This window comes from Mya arenaria, chromosome 2, assembly GCF_026914265.1.
Source record: "Mya arenaria isolate MELC-2E11 chromosome 2, ASM2691426v1".
NCBI lineage: Eukaryota > Metazoa > Mollusca > Bivalvia > Myida > Myidae > Mya > Mya arenaria.
The window spans coordinates 45786705-45810854 of record NC_069123.1 but is presented as its reverse complement, the minus strand read 5'-3'; the positions used below and the strand labels follow the sequence as shown (position 1 = coordinate 45810854).

Sequence of the window (24150 nt, the reverse complement as noted above, 5' to 3'; positions counted from 1 at the left end):
TTCAAATTGGTCAAAGTCTATAGCAGAATTTAAAGGGAATTTATTTAATAGTATGTAACCTATATTTAGAGTACCGGGTACATCCGGCGTTGTGACAATACTGCGTTTTAAATATCATTTGCATTTGTTAGGCATAATGTATTGGAAATATAATATAATTATTAGCCACGTGATGTATTTAAAGCAAATACTGCATGCTCTGAGGAAAGCATTCTGATACTGAGTACCGACTACCGGGTACATCCGGCGTTTTAAATATCATTTGCATTTGTTAGGCATACTGTATTGAAAATATAACTAACCACATAATGTATTAAAACACAAATAAAACATGCTCTGAGCATAGCAATCTGATATTGTAATATAATTTGCAAGTCAGTAGCGTCCATGCATCTCGTGAAAGCAAGCTTCTTACCGAAATGCCGACCCTCGAGTACTTCACTTATAAGGAATGACGTCACCATTGCGTCATATGTACTTCCGTTGTGTGGAAAATTCTCAATATAAAATGTTCTTATGATTGATAGATATGTTTTCACATGTTCAATACACTGTAAATCCAAAATATCATTATTCCTGAAACTTTTATACCTTAAGTATCTATCCTTGCTTGATTTATCATTTAGAGTAGAGAGTAAAGCATAAACTGCAGCCCTATAGTTGAAAGGTCATTTTGGAATAACTGTTATGACGGACTGTGCATTTTTTAGAGTTTGTTTTTCAAGTGGAGAGATTTTTCTTAGGAATAACTTGACCCCCCTTTTTATTGGCTTAAAAGGTAATTGATAGCTTGTACTTTAAGAATATATATGGTTATCATAGTCTGCATCCGCTCGAAATGCCTTTAAATGTTGTCTAAAAATTATAATTTAACATTGAATTATAGAGGAAATGACAATGGTGGTGTGTAACCTATAAAGACGTAATCCCACAACCCGGAATTATAATCGTCCTCGGAGCGCCCGAACACATGCCGCTACGCACGAGTACTCATCGTTCTATCTGCGGACGGGAACTTGACGAGATCGGCCGACTCCGTGGCGGCAGACAAACATTTGATTCAATAGCACCGAGTTCATTACAAACGCGTCAACGTATGCGTAACGCACAAAGACGTGAACTCACAAAGTGACGTCATTTCCGCTGTAACAAATCAATACTTGAAACGGTTTCGTCGTATTCAACCGAAAGAATGGTATGTAGAAATTGTGTCTACAATTAAAAAAGATATGTAAATTTAAAGTGTCTGCAACCACATTATCTGTTTTACTATTGAATTATATCTTGTCGTTTTCATGTCACCATATTTTAATATGTTACGCTGTCTATCATTGATGTAAACATATTTGCAGACGTAAAATGAACGATTATCAGCCAGCGTGTCTGAGTTCCAGTTCAAAGGTCGAACCTCAGTGTTGCCAGGGTTGCTCATCGCAGAGGGAACGGCAAAACATCAACGATTCATTGATTATGAAGAACAAAGTATACAAGAAGCACAAGCAAATCTACAGGTTTCGCCCACCGAAGCCGAAACAGTTCCGCTCTTCGGAATCGCTAACCACTGAAAATAAACGTAAGACGAAAGCAAATGATACGAATACATGGCAGAAACAGAAAACATCAGGACAATCCTCTAAAACACAGATAAGCAGTGCAGCAGAACAAATAGATGCTGCCGAGGAAATGTCAATGCCAGATTTTTCTTGGCTTACCAACGATTTCCGATTGACAGAAACCACGAGCGCTGTAGGGCCGATCCCGGAAATCCCCAGCAGCAGGACTGACGGAGAACAGAGTTTCTCTCTGAGCCAACCGCAGACATCATTTTATGCAGCACAGCCGTCTTCGTCGTCGTCGTCGACACGCGAGTTCATCAAAGTTACTGATGACCATGGCGAAGCAGACGACAATTTTACCGAGCGGCGAGTTATCGAGCAAGAAATCCAGCAAAAATACGCGGAAATTGACGAACTCCTGGACCAGATCAACGAAGCAAAGCGACAGCGCCGGCGGCGCCGAAAGTACAAACTCAGGAAATACGACAAGATGCACGCTAACGGCGATGAGTGGGTTCCTTCCTACGTCAGCATTTATCCAATCAAACGACATAAACGGCCCGCGCAGCCAATCCGGAATGCGCTGCTGACGCGGACGGCGATGAAGAAGGCGTGGAGCGGGCTACTGGGCTCGTGCTGCGGCCGTGGCTGTTGGGCGACGTGGAAGTGGATCAACCTGCAAAACGTCATGGCCGATTACGAGTGACGAGGACTACTTGAACCGAACTGGTTGTTAGTGACCTTGGCGCTTGTATGATATTTTGGGGAAATGATAGGCCAGAGAGACATTAAAACGATTAAGTAGCATTTTAAAAAGAACAACAAGTATAACAACAGTGTAAAGTATGGTTTTATTAAACACTCATATAATACACCCGTGTTTACAACGTGTTCTGTTCTAACCCAGGATGTATGAGTGGTGACAAATACCCATAAACGCGGAAACGGTTGGGTCAGCAGTGGCTGAAATAAGAAAAAAAAAGAATTCATCAAAATACGTAAAGAAGGTCCAAACCCGCTACAAGTGATAGAATCGAATAGTTTAATTATGCACATAGCAATGTTTCGTATCGCAGGCGGACGGAAAATTAAGACAGACTTTCCCGACTAACGGAACAGAGAATTTTGTCAATATCCCTGTGGTCGGAGATTGTCCAGGCATTACAAATATTTTCATTAAAAAACCCCCCGCTCAAGTCTATTTCACGGGTCGGGTCGGGAATCATCGATAAGAGAATTATTCACTCAGATCTTTAATTCAGATGTTATTTTCAGATAATGATATGTCAAGTACACCATATTAAAGCTACTCACTGACTTCCCCTCGGGTAATCTTGTATGAGCAGAGCGAGCACTCGCTCGAGAACGTGCGGCTTTCGACGGAGCACACGGGGTTGTACATGCGTGGGCAAGTGATGTGAGTCGTCACGTGGGCACCGCTCTCCACAGCCAGTCCAGTGCTGCTTGACGGCATGTACTGGCTACAATCGATCTGCGTGAAGTAGTATACAAAAGTTAAAATCATGTTTATTCTAACACATTGTAAACGGGATCCAGTGCAATCGATCCCATCTTGCCCCCCTCGTTAATCATGTATGTCCGTTCCGGATTAATAATATTTGATGACGGTAAAGTTGGAAGGTAGTTGGTAGTTGGTAGTTGGGGATTCGAATAATCAACTTCTTACCAGTTGCCAGTTGGGGATTCGAATATTCAACTACCTGCTAGTTGTCAGTTGGGTATTCGATAAACACTGTTTAATTCACTTTTATTGGTATATTCGCCAGTCGGATATTCGACCATTTCCAGTCGATTATTCGCGAATGTTCAACTGCAAACCAGTCAGTAGTTGGGGATTCAGTTTATGTCTTTATGTATGGTTTTAAAGGTCACATATGGGAAAATTAATCCCCAAATGTTTCTTTATGCATGTACACATATGTATCTTTGCGACAAACACTGTTTTTATTTACTTTTATTCGAATATTCGCCAGTCGGATATTCGACCATTTCCAGTCGATTATTCGCGAATGTTCAACTACTAACCAGTCAGTAGTTGGGGATTCAGATTATGTCTATATATATATGGTTTTAAAGGTCACATATGGGGAAATTAATCGCCAAATGTTTCTTTATGCATCTACACATATGTATCTTTGCGACAAACACTGTTTTAATTTACTTTTATTCGTATATTCGCCAGTCGGATATTCGACCATTTCCAGTCGATTATTCGCAAATGTTCAACTGCAAACCAGTCAGTAGTTGGGGATTCAGATTTTTTCTATATGTATGGTTTTAAAGGTCACATATGGGAAAATTAATCGCCAAATGTTTCTTTATGCATGTACACATATGTATCTTTGCGACAAACGCTGTTTTAATTCACTTTTATTCGTATATTCGCCAGTCGGATATTCGACCATTTCCAGTCGATTATTCTCGAATGTTCAACTGCAAACCAGTCAGTAGTTGGGGATTCAGATTTTTTCTATATGTATGGTTTTAAAGGTCACATATGGGAAAATTAATCCCCAAATGTTTCTTTATGCATGTACACATATGCTGCGTAGCCGGTAACTCGGCTTGCCAGGTAACGATCGAGGCGTGCCCGAGGGTCGGATTTTTCTATCCGAACCGGACACTAATGATCGATATTTCTTCTAGCATACCTAAAATTACATTTTTATGTAAGCGCATTTTTGTACATTTCACCAAAAAGCGCGTGCGATGTTGTCATGAAGTGCAGTAATTTTTATTCATTGCATGTCAAAACGTTTCTTCAGTCTTCTCGACTTTTAAAGGCTATTTTGTTTTGTTCTGGAGGTATATTTTTGTAAATTTAATGTTCGTGGAACTAATCTATTGAAATTTCATCATTATGGTTATATAGGTGTATAATGAAAGAAACTCATCTGGAATGGGTGGGGTGCCAGATGCAAATTTCCAGCACGACTGAATTCAACAGAAATGCAACAAGTGCAATCAAATACATAAAATAATGATTCAAATTTAAAATGAATAATCGTTAAAACGCGATTTTAGAGGAACTTTTTGACGTCAGTAATGATTTTAAATTACTGCGCTTTATGACGTCAGTAAACAACGCCGCACGCACTTATTGGTGAAATAAACAAAAGTGCGTTTTTACGTCAATTTTTCCACAAATTGATAATTTTAGATATGCAAGAAAAAATACCAATCATGATTTCGGTCCCGGGATCGAAAAATCCGACCCTCGGACAGGGTACGACCATGTGACCTGTACTGGAAACTCGTCTTACACCGCGGTTCCATGAAAGATGAATCACGCCCAATAACGCGCCACTTCTAATTTATTTTATTGTATGGTTTATGAAAATTGATATTTTAGTTATGCAGGAAAACATATCAATGATGTTGTTTCCGATCCTAAAACACATGATAGCTATATAGATACTTGATAATGTTCACATATGACGTCAAATGAAGCTTACTGTGGTAGCGTTGGTAAGGTCCACGGCACACTTGCCCATATGGTCCAACGTTAGAGGTGTGGCCGATGGGGACTTGACCGTCAGCTGGCACTGCGCCGTCCGGAACAGGCACATATTGTCTGAAAGAAGAGCCGTTAAAGATTTAAATATGTTAGTAGTATATATGTAAAGTTTGAAAGTATATATAATCATATAATCTTGTTACAACTTTCAACCCAAACAAGATAAATGTTTGACATTTTTAAGCATTTAGTTATATGAAGGCATAAGGGTGTCCATGCTGGTCTTCATGGGGACAGAAAGGAGCTTATAACGAAGGACAGGCTGCAGCCCCATCCATAACTAACTAGCCGAAACTCTAACTAAAGTAATGTTGCCAAAATTTAGAAAATACACCTAACTGGTGGACGCCCGGATGTAACCTCTAAATTAAGCCTGCTAGTCACTTACTGTATGTCTGCTTGTCTGAGCCGCACACCATCTCCGCAGAGTCCATGTTCGTGTTGATATACGGGTGTCCAAAGCCCGGGTCAACAATCATCCCAGAGTCAATCTGGACCCCACCCCCTACATGGTTGATCGGGTATCCCCCGTACACATTGTTTGATATGCACCTGGTATTAATGACGTCAGCGCAGGGCGTGCTGTCGTCCACGCAGGCACCGTAGCTCACGACGTGGATGGCGTCCCCGGCCTGATGAGCTTTGCATTGCGCGTTATTGAACTCGCATCGGGTAGCTGTGCAGAATCAATATAAAACTATTGCATTTGAAATGAAAGATGAAAGATCATATAAAATGAAATTGACTGAGCTAATGGTAGGAAAACGAAGAATGGCTTTGTGAGCGTGAGCTGAAAGATGGTAGGGTATGAGATGGGAAAGAGAAAAGGGGCTGGGGTGGGGAGGTGTGTAAAGGCTTATACAGAGTGCATCGAGGCAACGGGGACATCATGGTAAATACCAGTAATAGTGAGGTGCAAAATGTAATAGGGAACGTGTAAGTACTATGCTCGCGCACACGCTTTCAAGACGTATACAGGCACGTAGCTGCCTATACGCGAGCACGCGGCTAAATCCACATGATTCTGACAAAGAAAAAAATCAGCCAATGTCGCAAAATGCGTACTTGACTACATAATCTTCAAACACTCCATTTTCCGGTACTAAAAAAAGCACCTCTGAGCGCCCAGAATGCACCAGATGGCACGATTGTTTTCCAAATTTTCCGAGGGGGCATACACCGAACCCCTCTAGCACAAATTTGAATCCACAACAATAGAGGGCTAGCTTCGCCTCTGGTATAGACTCGCATTGGCATATAATATTTGACTAGCTTTACAAACTTTTAAATAAAGGTTATATAATATATGAGACACAATATTGTATGTGTACTGACGGTAAAGGACGCCGTTGCTACCACAGAGGGCCATTTCCGTGTCGTGGGCCTCGTCATCGCACAGGATGTCACACGTGGCGCTCGACTGCCCTCCGACCGTCAACTGTCGTCTGACACTCCCAGCAGACGACACGTACACACATACAGCCAACACTGAAAACACGTTTTTGTATGCTTATTTTTTTAATGCATATATGAAATAATTGACTAAAGTCTAAACTATAGACCAAAGAATGCAGTATGTTAAAAGAATATGTACACGTATAATGATACATTCTGTGAAAGCAGTAAGTTGAAAACTTAGAACTGTATTTTCAGATAAATGAAATAGGTAACCGCATATTTTTTGAAATTTCGCACGCGGTAATGTTCTGCGAGAGGCATGCAGTAGCATCTGCCAAGTTAATCAGCACTTTTTGTGAAAACCATCAGTGTATTTTGTTAATGCTACTTGCTGACTTATATCGAAAACACGTGTTGTTGTATTTTTTTCATAAAAGGATCAAACAAAAACTCACCAACAACTTTGAAAAACATATTGTTCCAATAATACGGTCTGGACGAAGGATAGTGAAAATTTCCTTATCTGACAGAATCGTGTATGTAAGTCACGAGACACTCTTAAATAGCTCGTCTAGTCGCGAGGGTCCAACTGCGTTGATGGTCTCGTTTGTTGTTAAGGTTAAATGGCATTTCTCCTTCTGGTATGCAACGCAAATAGTAAAATTGGTTTTTCTGTCTGTGCCTTTCTTTCAACCATTACACAATAAACTTCTGAGAAAAGTGCAGGGTGCGTTTAATCCTGTTATAATAAAGTACTGATCGTACTTGAAAATATATAGTGTACAAATTATACGGTATGATACTAGATAGTGAAAGTGGAGCAATGCAAGGACAAGAGATCACTTATAACGGGGTTGCCGCAGTACAGAATCATCTGAAAGATAGCACTATAATTTTATATGGTAACATCATACAAAAATGTCAAGGGCATGGTATATTTTATTAGGTGATTACGATATGTAGGCCGAAAATAGGCTGAAAATGTACCGTTTGTTGTTCTTTAGGAAATTAGTGTGTGGGTTGTTTTTCATTCAAAATGGTCAATAGGCATTATTTGTTTAAAGCATACGGAACTGAAGTACCATTCATCATTTCAAGATACTCGTCATCATGATTGGGCACCAAAAAAGTTTTACCGGTAACGCATCAGGAAACACTTAATGGTATTTTATTGAGATGTATCAGTGAAATTAAAAAGAAAATTTAAATTTCCAATATGATTCGTGATATCATTTTTTTCGTATGTATAAAATGAAAAAAAGGATAAAAAATGCATGATTTATCGCATTTGTAAAATGCAACAAAACCGAAAGAATAATTTACAGTTATTAAGCACAACGTCATTACGACATTTGCATATCACGTGACTTTCTTAAAGGGGCTGTCTCACGTATGATAAAATAGCGAAAAAATTTTTTGTCGAAAACTGACATAAACTTGGCATCGATGTGTACAATGCATTGAAACTTACTAACTGAAGTACCACATAGTTTACAATGTATTTAAGTTTAGCAATTATTTCGTATTTTTCCATTAAAAAAAAGATTACTGGGTATGTCTTCCAGGTAGAATTTATTCCTTATGCGTGATTGGCTAGTCGGTGTTATCACGTGATGTTACCGAGGTAGGTGTATAGCTTAATTATGTCACCCTATTAATATAAGCCTTTGTAGCTAAGTGGGTAAAACGCTGAACTTCTATTTTAGCGACGCGGGTTCGAACCCGGTCTCCGACACATTTTTTTTTTACATTTTGGTACTTTTTATACAATTATGATATCAAAGCGTAACACATTCTATTAGATAATTGTCCTGAGATTCGTTACAGAAAAAAACTTTTTTGTGCCAATCTGTGACACAGTCCTTTTAATGTCAAGTGGGTGTGTAACTCATACTCACACTTGAGCAAGTCCCATTCGCCAGCGTGTGCTCCGATAAGATTGTTAAAGCTGCACTCTCACAAATTAACCATTTTTACAACTTTTTAATTGTTTATCTTGGAAAGAGCATTTTTTTTGCATAAATATCTGCAAACCAATGATATAAGATTGCTGACAAAAAATCAGATCGTAGTTTTTCATATTTCCGTTCGAAAATTAATGTTTTATGGCTTAAAGCGTTTACCAACGGTTTAAGAAAAATGCATAAAACATCAATTTTTGAACTTAAATATAAAACTCTGTGATCTGCTTTTTTGTCAGCAGTCTAATAAAACTGGTTTCCATGGATTTTCGCAAAACTTGGCTCGTTCCAAGACAAAAAAAAGTTGTCAAAACGTTCAATGTGTGAGAGTGCAGCTTTAACCCTGGTTTGAGCTTACCTAGTGCTTTAACGTGCACAAGTGCATAGCACTGTCCCACGGAATCCCAATGTATCTCCCGTAAGACGATTAGTTTTAGCGGTGAGGAGAGGAACCGAACCTGCGACTCCTTGATAGACACTATGTTATCGCTAGAACACGGATCCGCCACTTGGTGCCAAACATCTATGTTGCTTTATATAATATTATTTTTTATTTTCTTTACTAAGAAGTGATTGGTTTAAATATTTATTTTTTAAACTAAAAAAAACTTACACTGTTATTTTCATAAAATATTTCAATTTAAAGCTAAAGTATAATCAACTTAATAAACGGGAGGTAATACGACAACTAGTTTTGACACATTGAATCTGCGATTTTTCAACATTTGCAATTTTTCATTCGAAAATGATTGCATTATAAATATTTTAGAAACAGGGCCGGACTAAATTTTCTTAATGCGAGATTTCATATAAATTGTTCAGTATTTTTTTAGTTATATTCTTTCGTAACATGTTTCACCTCGTTAGCACCAAAACTGATTATTTTATTCGTGGCCACGCAACTAGTGAAATATAAATTTTGGTGCTCACTCAGTAAAATATATAACGATCTTACACTGAACAAATAATTATCCTCAAATTTACCGTTACATACAGTGTAATATAATTTCTTGCATACCGGACGTGTGTTTCCGGTCATGTGACCAGTGCTGGAAAACCCCATCTTACATACCCCATGTAAGATGATTCACACGCAACAACGCGCCACTTTTTATTTCATTTATTGTATTGTTTATGAAAAATAAATTATGCCATTTCAATAAAGAGCAATCAAATATATATGTTTGCAAGACTTTTAATTAAAATTGAAAATAAATAATCGTAAAAAACGCTACTTTTAGTTACTGCGCTCTATGACGTCAGTAAACAACGTCGCACGCGCTTTTTGGTGTAATTGTACAAAAGTTCGTTTTCAACGTCATTTTTTTCACAAATTGATAATTTTAGATATCCAAGAAAAATTATCAATCATGTTTTTCCGGTCCGGATCGGAAAATCCGACCCTCGGGCACGCTGCGTGGCCGGTAACTCGGCAAGCTTCGTTACCGGCCTACGCACGTGCCCTCGGGTCGGATTTTTCTATCCGTACCGGAAACACATGATAGATACTTATAATCTTACACCCCCCATGTAAGATGAGTCACGCGCAACAACGCGCCACTTTTTATTTCTTTTATTGTATCGTTTGTGAAAAGTAAATTATTTAATTTCAATAAAGCGCAATCAAAAATATAAGAAACCAATACTTTTAATTACAATTGAAAATAAATAATCGTAAAAGCGCTATATTTTAAGGAACTATTTGACGTTGATAGTGATTTAAAATTACTGCGCTTTATGACGTCAGTACACAACGTCGCACGCGCTTTTGTTGAATGTACAAAAGTTCGTTTTCTACGTAAATTTTTCCACAAATTTATAATTTTAGATATGCAAGAAAAAAATCAATCATGTGTTTCCGGTACGGATCGAAAAATCCGACCCTCGAGCACGCTCGGCAAGCCTCGTTACCGGCTTACGCGCGTGCCCTTGGGTCGGATTTTTCGATCCGTACCGGAATCACATGATAGTACTTATAATATTTCACCTCAAACACCAAGAATAAATTATTAACTCATGATTAAGACGGCCACTCGTAAAATATAGCTTTTGGTGCTCAACAGGTGAAATATATTACGATCTTACACTGAAGCAAACAATTGTCCTCATTTTATTTAATCTTTTAACTCTTTGACAACGAAATTGCGGAAAACATTCAATTAAAGTATAAAAACAACCTGGCCAGTTTTAGTGGGGAGCGAATCACCTCCGGTGCAGTGTAGAAAAAAAATGAAAATTGATACTTTATGCACTCGCCCATTGCATTAGCCAGCATCACGTTATACACTACTTAATATTAAATAATGACAATTAACGAAAAAAATGTAACGCTTTTCAAAATTATGGAGTTCAAAGACAATATTTGAGCATATATCAACCTTTTGTTGAAGAATTTCAACATTCAGTATCTTAGTTTTAATATCCCTTATGATTTTCCACACTTAATTCCCGTAAAAAGTTTAAACCTTGGAGAACGAATAAAGTTGTTTTTGTCCCAGATTAAACTAACCAAGAGTCCATGAAGGTAAAACACTTAAAAATTACTAATCTTTAACCGGCTCTCATTTGTGAAGTTGACGAAGGCATAAAATATCAAACACTCACACGAGTGTGCGATATTATTTTAAAACTCTTTTTATTGCTGCTTTGATCCCACAAAGGGTAAGTCATAGAATTAGGTATATCTTTATTGAATTATAAAGTGTTTGGTAATGGTACAATTATGTATGTCTACGTGAAAATGTCGATATATACCATTTCTTAAAGTGACCATTATTTCCGGATGTAATATTCGGATTCATCAGTTCAGATTTTGTTCTGTAGGGAGCTTCTGTCAACCATGAGTGAGAAAAGAAAGAAGTTTTATAGGAAGTGTGGCAACAAGAAGCATTGCAGTCAAAATGATCTGGATGCTGACATGCGAGGATTCCTTGTCACATGCAACACCCATGAGCGAGAGACTGTGAGGGAAATGTACAACCTCCTTAACGAATATGCTGATAAGGTGTATGGACCAGAAGTGAGTTCTGAACAGATCTTTATGAATAAACTTAAATTGTCTAATTGTCCATCTCTGTATTGTAATCTTTTCATAATAATCAAGTATTTTTATTGTATTTTCTGAATTTTAGCTAGCCTTCTTTTTGAAAAACAGTCTGGGTTTGTGTAATGTGTAATTTTCTATATATTTTTTATTAAGAATGCTACTTGAGGTTAATATTTTAATTTTTATAGATAGCAAGTTTGACATATGCAAATAATTAATAGTTGTAATACTTTTGAACTGTGCACAGGGCTCATCCTAGACAGAAATTTTAGGGAGAAGTGAGAACGGGGGAGGGTGCGGGAGGGGGTTTCCCCCTGTTGTAGGTCAGAAAATTTTGAGATTTTAAATGTCATTTGGTGGGTTCTGGTGTGTCCTGGACAATTTTTCTATGCATTTAAATAGGTGTTTAAATTGTTTTAAAATAGTCATACTGGTTGTTTTTAGTTGGAATAAATTTGTTGTATATACCTTAAAAAAAGAGTCAAGTTTCAAACATTTTATTACATGCAAACCTATCATGCACACATAAATATATATCCGAATTTATATACATGATAAATAAATAAAATAAGCTTATAAATACAAACAAAACTAGCTGAAATCAAACAACATGACATCAATTGTAAAAAAAAAGAAAAAAAAGTAGTCAATATATCATCACATCATAGTTCTCAAAACAAGAAGCACTATACACTCTTGTTTGATGTGTAAGAGGGTGAGGGCCCTTTCATGAGATGGCCGAGATCAGCACCTATGGCCCCGGCAAGCTGGAGGTGGTACTGAAATTCCTCCGTGGGGAGCTCCCGCTTGGCCAGTTGGTAGGCAGTCTTAAGGAGCTTGACCCCAAGCTCGTCATCCTTGGACAGTTTGGCCAGTACGATTTTCTTCATGGGTTCCTGGGAACGCAGAACTGTCTTCTCCAAGGCAGCCTTGTGCTGATTTGCTGAAAATACACAAAATAATTCACAGTATCTCATCATTTTCAGCTGTCATTTAAAATAATTTTTATCATATATTACAACATGTTTTAAAATATATTAAGCCAGACACCTTAAAATTAATACCACTTTGAATTGATTTATATGCGGACTAAGCAATGCTTCTATTGCTTTAATAAATACTTACACAAGCCATGTCTCTGATGATTGGTTGTTTTTGCTGGTTGGTCATGTCCACGGGCGTAGGCGTTGTCCAACTTCGCACCTTAACAAACTTTGCAGTGCCATTTTTTATCTGCATCTTGTTTGTACCAACTGAAATTATTTTGATAATTTGACTTTTTGAATGATTTCTTATTTGAACTGTCGATCAAGTCATCACTATCAACTATTAAACAGAATGCAAAATATCTCATATATAGAATATTAATGTGAACCGTTCGAAAAAAAATAAATAATGGAAGCATTTCTGAAATAAAAAACAACAAACCTGGAACTGTGATTCGCACTTGCCCTTCTTGCAAACTTTGCGGTAATCACACCCAATTAAGTTCATTTGTCATCAGTGCACATCATTTAAACCGCTATTGTCATAAAGTATAAATCCTTATTGGCACTAATTGACATTTACAAACATCCGCAAGTGTAACTATTAATCCCTTACAATTTTATTACATCGATGACGTAGCGCATGTACATGTACACAAAGTCAATGGTGCAAACACGTGCCTGGATTGAATAAAACAAGCGTTCTCATTGGCCGAAGTCAATGGAGCATATTTACTAGGTTTAACACGTTTGGCTGTTTGTCAATCGAGCTGACAGGCGGGAGGCGGAGTCGCTCTGTTTTGACAAACGTTAGTTCTTAGCGATATCGACTTTTTGATCTTTGAAAAAGTTGGCAAATTTGACTTCGCTTTGATCTTAGAAAAAGCGAAGTTGTCGCGGGCAGGGCGACTTAATCGCCTGAGTCGCCTGGTAGGATGAGCCCTGTACAGTGCAGTATATTTGAATTAAAATAAGTTAATATACTTTTAATGGAATTGTAGTTTGGGGTCCTAAGGGTCAAGGTTAGTGTTTCTAAAATAAGAAAAATGGTTAGTTCTGAAGAACTTAATTATGCACCAGTCAATTATTACCACAGCCCCTCTTCCAGGGAATAGCAGGGACTTTGACTTTTGGTCCAGCCAAATACTAGGTAAAATCGCAGGCCTGCATCGACAAATTGTGGGAAAAATCCCTGCCAAATACCCCTGAAAGCTGGGGACATCTTAGGTAAGGCCTATTTGCCGCAATTTTTGGCGCTAAAACAAAACCACCGCATTTACTAAGTACTGTGGGGCCACCTGGAAGGTTAAAACACGGTCCATTTCGGTACGACCCCTGGACCTAGGGGGACCATGGTTACAATTGATTGGTGCATTAGGGTTGACATTTTGTGACCAAACTGGTTATATTAATTATAGGAAGAGTTAATGGAGACCTTTCATGGGGTTGGGTTTGGGGCCTCATAAGTGGTCAAGGTCACTGTTACTTAAAATTGATGGTACTAAATAACTTAAGTAAGGGTTGGCATATTGTGACCATACTGGAATAGGAAGAGTGTATAAAGGATGATTTCTTTTGAGCCCCTAGGGTCAAGGTCACAGTTACTAGAAATAGAAAAACAGCCTCACAAAGAAGGCTAAATTTCTTTAATTATTGAAAACCTGATTTTATCACATAGTGTCGTTCATTGTTTTAGTTTTTAGTCTACTGGTTTCTTTTAAAGTCAATTTATATGTGTGGTTTTAACTACATAGGGAAGACCAAACTTACCTAGTCTAATTATATGATAAGTGTTATCAAATGTCAATCATTGCTCACGCACATAAATCTGACGTTGCTACATATACATTGTCTGAGATTAATTACAGCAAATTCTGGAGGAGTAAAATAATTGGTTGATGCCTAGATGAGTGTTAAATGTATGTTTTACTCGTAAAGCAATGACAGAACAGTTTCTTTTAGAATTAAACATCAGCATTAATTTAAAACACTTGTTTTAAACATGTATATTTAAGCAGAAGGCTTATGATAATGTTGCAATATTAGTAACCTATTTTGTACAAATGTGTATCTTTGGTCTTCACAGATAATGGAATAAACATTGATAGCTTTCGCATGTCCTATATAAAAAGTTGAACTATTATCTAGGGTGAAGCATAAACTACTTGATGTTCCTTATTTGGCTGTTTTGTATAAAGAAAGTCATTATCTCAGAAACCTCATTGTGTTTAATGTTTTAATATGTGAAAAAATATTATTTGGTAAAAATCATGAGCGAGTCCCTTTAAGAATACACCAACACTCTTTTACACATAATTGTTGTTGGGGTTTATAGAAAATATTTATTTATGAATTTCACTTCCACTAACAGGAAAATGTGTTTTGGGAATGGGACCAAATTGATAAAAAAAACAGTGAATATATTGGTGTACTGGTTAAATTAACTTATTTATTTATGTATGAATGTTTTTATGATTATTACATCTTCAGGTGACAGCCATTAAGGAAGCAGCTGGAGATGACACTGATGATGACGATGATGATGACATGGAAAAGGCTCTTGCTAAGGAGCGTGAAAACATAATAAAGATGACAAAACAAACTCGGCGCTTCCAGAACACTAACACACACTGTAAAAATATCATCTTCATCCGCACCACCCTGGAGAATCCCTGCCAGCTGGCACATCAGATATTCCAGGAGATGCTGGATACTGGTATACAGAAAGCTCGCTACTCCCTGAGGATGACACCTATATCCCTAACCTGTAAGGCCAACATGAAGACCATTGAAAAAACACTCACAACAGTGCTGAAAGAGAGGTTTGAAACACCATTTGGTGTAGGTATACGCTATACTGGAATGGTCAAAGTAAGAAACAATGATTCCGTTAAAAGAACTACAGTTTTATCTTTAATAGACAGAACAGTCAAAGAGCTAAATCCACTTCATCAGAAATGTGTTGATGCCCCTGAAGTTGTGGTTATATTTGAAGTGATCAGAAATGTTGCTCTGATCAGTGTGGTGGAGGACTATGAACAGTTTCGGAAATATAATTTTCACGAAGTCATAAAGGTGGCGCAAAAGAGGTTCGAGCCTTCTGACGCTAAGAAAGAGGGTGAGACTGAAGCAAGTACTGATAGTGCCATGGTAGAGGAGGGGAACAAAGCAGAGAATGCTAAAGGTGTTGGAAATGAGAAAAGTGACACTGAGAGCAATACTACAGAGAAAACTGAATCTGAGCGTGTTGAAAATGAAGATAGTAACTGTATAAACAATGACTCAGTTGCCAAATCTCCACAAAATAATGCTATTCCTCATGGTGATCTTAATGCAGATAAAGAGCTACCTGTATCTCCAAATGATGAAAAAGTTGGCAGCCAATCAGATTTAGTGACTGAAGATAAAGCAACAACCAACCTTATATTGGAAACAGATCAGAGTGAATCAAAGGAGCAAAGCCCAAGTGTTCATTGAAAAAAACATGCCTAAAATATCAACCAGTGCAATTACATTTCATAGAATCTTAATAGAGATTAAACTAAAAAGGTCTTGCATGTTTCCCAATAAACATGGTTAATTATATCATTAATATGTATAATTTGTTGAAAGTGAATAAATTCTGTTTAATACGATTAAGTTTTAGTTTGGTTGATAGGATCTTAGTTGTGTTGGCACGGTTAATGTTTTGCAGGCATACTAGATTTCCACTGCCAGGATGGGAGTTTAGTTGTGTTGGCACGGTTAATGTTTTGCAGGCATACTAGATTTCCACTGCCAGGATGGGAGTTTAGTTGTGTTGGCACGGTTAATGTTTTGCAGGCATACTAGATTTCCACTGCCAGGATGGGAGTTTAGTTGTGTTGGCACGGTTAATGTTTTGCAGGCATACTAGATTTCCACTGCCAGGATGGGAGTTCAGTTGTGTTGGCACGGTTAATGTTTTGCAGGCATACTAGATTTCCACTGCCAGGATGGGAGTTTAGTTGTGTTGGCACGGTTAATGTTTTGCAGGCATACTAGATTTCCACTGCCAGGATGGGAGTTTAGTTGTTTCGACACGGTTAATGTTTTGCAGGCATACTAGATTTCCACTGCCAGGATGGGAATTCAGTTGTGTTGGCACGGTTAATGTTTTGCAGGCATACTAGATTTCCACTGCCAGGATGGGAGTTCAGTTGTGTTGGCACGGTTAATGTTTTGCAGGCATACTAGATTTCCACTGCCAGGATGGGAGTTCAGTTGGGTTGGCACGGTTAATGTTTTGCAGGCATACTAGGTTTCCACTGCCAGGATGGGAGTTAAGTTGTGTTGGCACGTTTAATGTTTTGCAAGCATACTAGGTTTCCACTGCCAGGATGGGAGTTAAGTTGTGTTGGCACGGTTAATGTTTTGCAGGCATACTAGGTTTCCACTGCCAAGATGGGAGTTAAGTTGTGTTGGCACGGTTGATGTTTTGTAGGCATACTAGGTTTCCACTGCCAGGATGGGAGTTAAGTTGTGTTGGCATGGTTGATGTGTTGCAGGCATACTAGATTTCCACTGCCAGGATGGGAGTTTAGTTGTGTTGGCATGGTTGATGTTTTGCAGGCCATTCGGGGTTTCCACTGCCAGGATGGGAATTCAGTTGTGTTGGCATGGTTGATGTTTTGCAGGCATACTAGATTTCCACTGCCAGGATGGGAATTCAGTTGTGTTGGCATGGTTGATGTTTTGCAGGCAATTCGGGGTTTCCACTACCAGGATGGGAGTTTAGTTGTGTTGGCACGGTTAATGTTTTGCAGGCCATTCGGGGTTTCCACTGCCAGGATGGGAGTTTTGTTGTGTTGGCACGGTTAATGTTTTGCAGGCATACTAGATTTCCACTGCCAGGATGGGAATTCAGTTGTGTTGGCATGGTTGATGTTTTGCAGGCCATTCGGGGTTTCCACTGCCAGGATGGGAGTTTAGTTGTGTTGGCACGGTTAATGTTTTGCAGGCCATTCGGGGTATCCACTGCCAGGATGGGAGTTTTGTTGTGTTGGCACGGTTAATGTTTTGCAGGCCATTCGGGGTTTCCACTGCCAGGATGGGAGTTTAGTTGTGTTGGCACGGTTAATGTTTTGCAGGCATACTAGATTTCCACTGCCAGGATGGGAATTCAGTTGTGTTGGCATGGTTGATGTTTTGCAGGCCATTCGGGGTTTCCACTGCCAGGATGGGAGTTTAGTTGTGTTGGCACGGTTGATGTTTTGCAGGCCATTCGGGGTTTCCACTGCCAGGATGGGAGTTTAGTTGTGTTGGCACGGTTAATGTTTTGCAGGCATACTAGATTTCCACTGCCAGGATGGGAATTCAGTTGTGTTGGCATGTTTGATGTTTTGCAGGCCATTCGGGGTTTCCACTGCCAGGATGGGAGTTTAGTTGTGTTGGCACGGTTAATGTTTTGCAGGCATACTAGATTTCCACTGCCAGGATGGGAATTCAGTTGTGTTGGCATGGTTGATGTTTTGCAGGCCATTCGGGGTTTCCACTGCCATGATGGGAGTTTAGTTGTGTTGGCACGGTTAATGTTTTGCAGGCATACTAGATTTCCACTGCCAGGATGGGAATTCAGTTGTGTTGGCATGGTTGATGTTTTGCAGGCCATTCGGGGTTTCCACTGCCAGGATGGGAGTTTAGTTGTGTTGGTACGGTTAATGTTTTGCAGGCATACTAGGTTTCCACTGCCAGGATGGGAATTCAGTTGTGTGCATGGTTGATGTTTTGCAGGCCATTCGGGGTTTCCACTGCCAGGATGGGAGTTTAGTTGTGTTGGCACGGTTAATGTTTTGCAGGCATACTAGATTTCCACTGCCAGGATGGGAATTCAGTTGTGTTGGCATGGTTGATGTTTTGCAGGCCATTCAGGGTTTCCACTGCCAGGATGGGAGTTTAGTTGTGTTGGTACGGTTAATGTTTTGCAGGCATACTAGGTTTCCACTGCCAGGATGGGAATTCAGTTGTGTGCATGGTTGATGTTTTGCAGGCCATTCGGGGTTTCCACTGCCAGGATGGGAGTTTAGTTGTGTTGGCATGGTTAATGTTTTGCAGGCATACTAGGTTTCCACTGCCAGGATGGGAATTCAGTTGTGTTGGCATGGTTGATGTTTTGCAGGCCATTCGGGGTTTCCACTGCCAGGATGGGAGTTTAGTTGTGTTGGCACGGTTAATGTTTTGCAGGCATAACTAGGTTTCCACTGCCAGGATGGAATTCAGTTGTGTTGGCATGGTTGATGTTTTGCAGGCCATTCGGGGTTTTCACTGCCAGGATGGGAGTTTAGTTGTGTTGGCACGGTTAATGTTTTGCAGGCATACTAGGTTTCCACTGCCAGGATGGAATTCAGTTGTGTTGGCATGGTTGATGTTTTGCAGGCCATTCGGGGTTTTCACAGCCAGGATGGGAGTTTAGTTGTGTTGGCATGGTTAATGTTTTGCAGGCATACTAGGTTTCCACTGCCAGGATGGGAGTTTAGTTGTGTTGGCATGGTTGATGTTTTGCAGGCCATTCGGGGTTTCCACTGCCAGGATGGGAGTTCAATTGTGTTGGCATGGTTGATGTTTTGCAGGCATACTAGGTTTCCACTGCCAGGATGGGAATTCAATTGTGTTGGCGTGGTTGATGTTTTGCAGGCATACTAGGTTTCCACTGTCAGGATGGGAGTTAAGTTGTGTTGGCATGGTTTATGTTTTGCAGGCCACTCGGGGTTTCCACTGCCAGGATGGGAGTTTAGTTGTGTTGGCATAGTGAATGTTTTGCAGGCATACTAGATTTCCACTGCCAGGATGGGAATTCAGTTGTGTTGGTATGGTTTATGTTTTGCAGGCCATTCAGGGTTTCCACTGCCAGGATGGGAGTTTAGTTGTGTTGGCATAGTGAATGTTTTGCAGGCATACTAGATTTCCACTGCCAGGATGGGAATTCAGTTGTGTTGGCATGGTTTATGTTTTGCAGGCCATTCGGGGTTTCCACTGCCAGGATGGGAGTTTAGTTGTGTTGGCATAGTGAATGTTTTGCAGGCATACTAGATTTCCACTGCCAGGATGGGAATTCAGTTGTGTGCATGGTTGATGTTTTGCAGGCCATTCGGGGTTTCCACTGCCAGGATGGGAGTTTAGTTGTGTTGGCACGGTTAATGTTTTGCAGGCCATTCGGGATTTCCACTGCCAGGATGGGAGTTCAGTTGTGTTGGCATAGTGAATGTTTTGCAGGCATTCTGGGTTTCCACTGCCAGGATGGGAGTTTAGTTGTGTTGGCATGGTGAATGTTTTGCAAGCAAACTGGTAACCCACTGCCAGGATTGGGATGAATCATTATCAGTATTTCAAGGGATCCAACAATAAAGTTACTGAACTCTTCATTTCATTATTTTAATGCAACTTATGCTAAATGGCCATTTCCTCCACATTGTTAGTTATGCATTTCAGCACATTTATATTTCAGTAAATGCTGATGGGATTAACATTATGACTTTGAAAACATTTTGTTAAACTTGAAAAGTCCATTAGCAAAGCAGCATAAATAATTAAACTAGTTGTCTTGTGGACATTTGTTGACGTTCATGGCGAGTTGTTACGAGTTGTTATTATTCCCCGCCGAATCGAAGATTTCGGGAGGAGGATATTGTTTTGGCGGTGTCCGTCCGTCATTCCGTCCTTCCGTCCGTCAGGTACCATATCTTGGTAGGCATTGATCAGAAAATGTTCAAACTTGGTCAGAATGTTCCCCTTGATGATATCTCGACCTATTTTAAAAGTGGGTCACGTGGGGTCAAAAGCTAGGTCACTAGGTCAAATCTTAGAAAAATCTTTTGAACATACTAGAGGCATTATACATGGTCAAATATTCATAAAACTTTATCAGAATGTTTTCCTTGTTGAACTCTTGGTCTAAATAAAACTGGGTCACAAACGATCGAAAATTAGGTCACTATGTCAAATCTTAGAAAAATCTTGTCCAGAACCATATCATGGTAATTAATGGTCAAGTTATGTTCAAAATTAGTCATGATGTACCCCTTGAAGAAATATGGACCTTTTAAAAAAAGTGGGTCACATGGGGTCAAAAATTAGGTCACTAGGTCAAATCTTAGAAAAATCTTTGAAACACATTAGAGGTCTTATATTCATTAAACTTGATCAGAATGTTTTCCTTGATGAACTCTTCGACATATTTTAAACTGGGTCACATGTGATAAGAAATTAGGTCACTAGGTCAAATCTTTCAAAAATCTTGTCCAAAACTATTTAATGGTAGTGATTGGTCTGATTAAGTTCAAACATGGTCAGAATGTTCTCTTGGGTTAAATTTCGACTGTGTTTTAAAAGTGGGTCATATGGGTAAAAAACTAGGTCACTAGGTCATAACTTACAGAAATCTTGGGAACGCTCTAGAGGCAATACATCTGCTCTAATTCCCATGAAACTTAATCAAAATGCCTCAATGAAATCTTGGAATAGTTTGAAACTAGTTGGTCATGTGGGGTCAAAAATGAGGTCACTGAGTCAAATCTTAAAAAAAACTTGTGGACACTCTAGAGGCTATATTTTTTGCAATATATCTGGACCAATCTTCATGAAACTTGATCAGGATGTTTGCCTTGGTGAAATCTTAGGTTAGTTTGGAACTGGGTAACATGGTCAATTCTAAATGTTACATTATATACAATATTTTTTTTATTTCAAACAGTTGCATCAAACTCAAACTCATATATATATATTTCATCAACAATTGATTTCCATTCCTTGACTTAGCCCAATCAGGCGGGTGATATCAATTCAACAAATTTGCTTGTTTTCTCTCATCTGCCATCAACAACTTGTTTGTGAGCAATCCTGTGGACTGAATTTAACCCAGTCTTTATTAAACCTGGTCAATACAAATTTTGGCCAAATCCAATTTTATGTCATTATGTAGGTCAAAATCAAAACTGTGAACTAGAATTTCCTTGAATTGGATTGCAATCCAAAAAACAATTGAACTTGGATGTGTTCACTGTGACCACTGGTTACAAACACACACCCAGTTTCATCCTTGTTTGGATAATATATTCATTACTTCAGTTTATGTGTGCATGAGATGGAACCTTTTATTTTTATTTCCAAGGGCAAAACTCGTGCGTTACTGGAGCAATTTTATTTACCTACATGTAGCAATGGATCTGGACTATAAACACCAAGTTTGATCACGATTGGGTAATTAATAATTCATTGTCTACACAAGGTTCCGAATATGTCAATGCTACAAGTTAAACCTTTTCAAGAAACTCTAAAACTTAACATTGAAATACAGGCCATATCAGCTACCTTATCTTCAAGACAGTTGGTGAGAATGTCTCTTCTAAGAAAAAGTGTATGTTATAAATAAACTAGTGGTGTCCTGGTATATATTGTTATATAAACAACTAGATGTTATGGGCAATCAGAAATTATAGCCAATTAATTTGTTGTATGACTTTATCTTTACTTTAATCAAAAAGAGACATAACTGAAAATTACTGTTGGCGGAAACCATTTTTCTATTTTTAGTAATAGTGACCTTGACCATAGCCCCTCCCCACTCAAAAGCAATTCCAAGCTAGCTCTTCACATAAGCTACCTACACACTAAGTTTCATCAATATCTATCAATGCAAACTTATGTTATTGGGCAGAAACCATTTTTCTATTTTTAGTAACAGGCGACCTTGACCTTAGCCCCACCCCCTCAAAAGCAATCCCAAGCTAGCTCTGTACATAAGCTACCTACACACCAAGTTTCATCAATATTGGTCAATGCTAACTAAAGTTATTGGGCAGAAACCATTTTTCTATTTTAAGTAACAGTGACCTTGACCATTTTTCTATTTTAAGTAATAGTGACCTTGACCTTAGCCCCTCCCCACTCAAAAGCAATCCCAAGCTAGCTCTTCACATAAGCATCTTACACACCAAGTTTCATCAATATCGGTCAATGCTAACTAAAGTTATTGGGCAGAAACCATTTTTCTATTTTAAGTAACAGTGACTTTGACCGTAGCCCCTCCCCACTCAAAAGCAATCCCAAGCTAGCTCTTCACATAAGCTACCTACACACCAACTTTCGTCAATATCTATCAATCCTAACTAAAGTTATTGGGCAGAAACCATTTTTCTATTTTTAGTAACAGGCGACCTTGACCTTAGCCCCACCCCTCTCAAAAGCAATCCCAAGCTAGCTCTTCACATAAGCTACCTACACACCAAGTTTCATCAATATCTGTCAATGCTAACTAAAGTTATTGGGCAGAAACCATTTTTCTATTTTAAGTAACAGTGACCTTGACCATTTTTCTATTTTAAGTAAAAGTGACCTTGACCTTAGCCCCTCCCCACTCAAAAGCAATCCCAAGCTAGCTCTTCATATAAGCAACTTACACACCAAGTTTCGTCAATATCTATCAATGCTAACTAAAGTTATTGGGCAGAAACCATTTTTCTATTTTTAGTAACAGTGACCTTGACCTAAGCCCCACCCCCCTCAAAAGCAATCCCAAGCTAGCTCTTCCCATAAGCTACCTACACACCAAGTTTCATCAATATCTATCAATGCTAACTAAAGTTATTGAACAGAAACCAATGTTTGACGCCCGCCCGCCTGTCCGCCCAACGACAACCTCATTCTAATAACCCGGTTTTCCTGGTTAATAAAAGTGGGTGATGTCGAAGTTGCTGCATGTAAAGCCTGCAAGGCCAATGGGGTACAAGAATGAGAGAATGAAGACACTGTCAAGTGTAAAATAACAACATCTGTTTAAGTTATTTCACATTTATTGTTATTAATAGTAACTGTTAGCAGTCTCTAATAATATGTTCTGTACAATAATCAATATCAATAAAAGACAAATCTCTCACATAACATACACTGTATGCTTAAACATGAGCTAAAAAGACATCGAAACAAATAAAAACAATGAAAAATTTGCCATAATTTACGTACAAAAGTAAAATAAGGATTCAAATGTTAATAATGACATAATAATGCCACCAATTCTAAAATCTGACCAGTTTGTTGTGTGTTTGTTCACAGAGAACTAACAATATCATGTTTAATTTTAAACAGTAAGAAAATGCTTGTTTAAGAATGAAAGTTAAATTTAGTTATTCATTCAATTAATCATTCTTTTAGGTAAAGTCTGAAATTCCAAAAACAGCAAAAAAAGTCCAGCTATTTGAAAGTTTATTGCTAAATAGATCTTGTACCATTAGGCTTGAGAGCCTTACATTGTTATGAGAATAATATCCACAGTCACAAAATAGCACATACCTGAAATAAATACTTTCAATTTGAAATCTCAGTGCCTACCGTGACACCAGGGCCCTCACTCTACACTGGGAAATGGGGCTGCAGCCTGCTTAAACAGGCCAAATGTTTGCAACTTAATCAACAACAATTCTACAAGTTGTTTTATACCTGGTAACAAACCATTTCACACTCTTGAACATACAAGGTTTTATTTAAATGAAATGTGGGGTGGGGATTTTGAATCCTGGGAGGATGAAAGAAATTGTTTTAATGATGCAAACATCGTTCCACAAAGTGCAGATTGAGGGGCCCTGGACTGGCAACAGGGGTTAATAAGACAATGACTGCCCCTCCTCTATATACAATGATGAGAACATATTTACAA

General features: G+C 38.7%; 2 protein-coding genes across 2 annotated transcripts; one reads left to right on the top strand and one right to left on the bottom strand.

Moving 5' to 3' along the window:
• Window positions 1-2388: 2388 nt before the first annotated feature.
• Window positions 2389-7020, bottom strand: LOC128225260 (ovoinhibitor-like). The gene is made up of 6 exons (XM_052935367.1): window positions 6948-7020; window positions 6430-6582; window positions 5483-5770; window positions 5033-5151; window positions 2871-3048; window positions 2389-2519 (listed from the first exon to the last, which is right to left on the bottom strand). The coding sequence occupies exons 1-6, from the start codon at window positions 6964-6966 to the stop codon at window positions 2455-2457; spliced, it is 822 nt and encodes a 273-aa protein (XP_052791327.1). The 5' UTR covers window positions 6967-7020; the 3' UTR covers window positions 2389-2454.
• A 4010-nt stretch (window positions 7021-11030) lies between these two features.
• LOC128218154 (THUMP domain-containing protein 1 homolog) lies at window positions 11031-16120 on the top strand. Its single transcript, XM_052925724.1, has 3 exons — window positions 11031-11114; window positions 11277-11472; window positions 14976-16120. The coding sequence occupies exons 2-3, from the start codon at window positions 11293-11295 to the stop codon at window positions 15960-15962; spliced, it is 1167 nt and encodes a 388-aa protein (XP_052781684.1). The 5' UTR covers window positions 11031-11114; window positions 11277-11292; the 3' UTR covers window positions 15963-16120.
• The last annotated feature ends 8030 nt before the right edge of the window (window positions 16121-24150 follow it).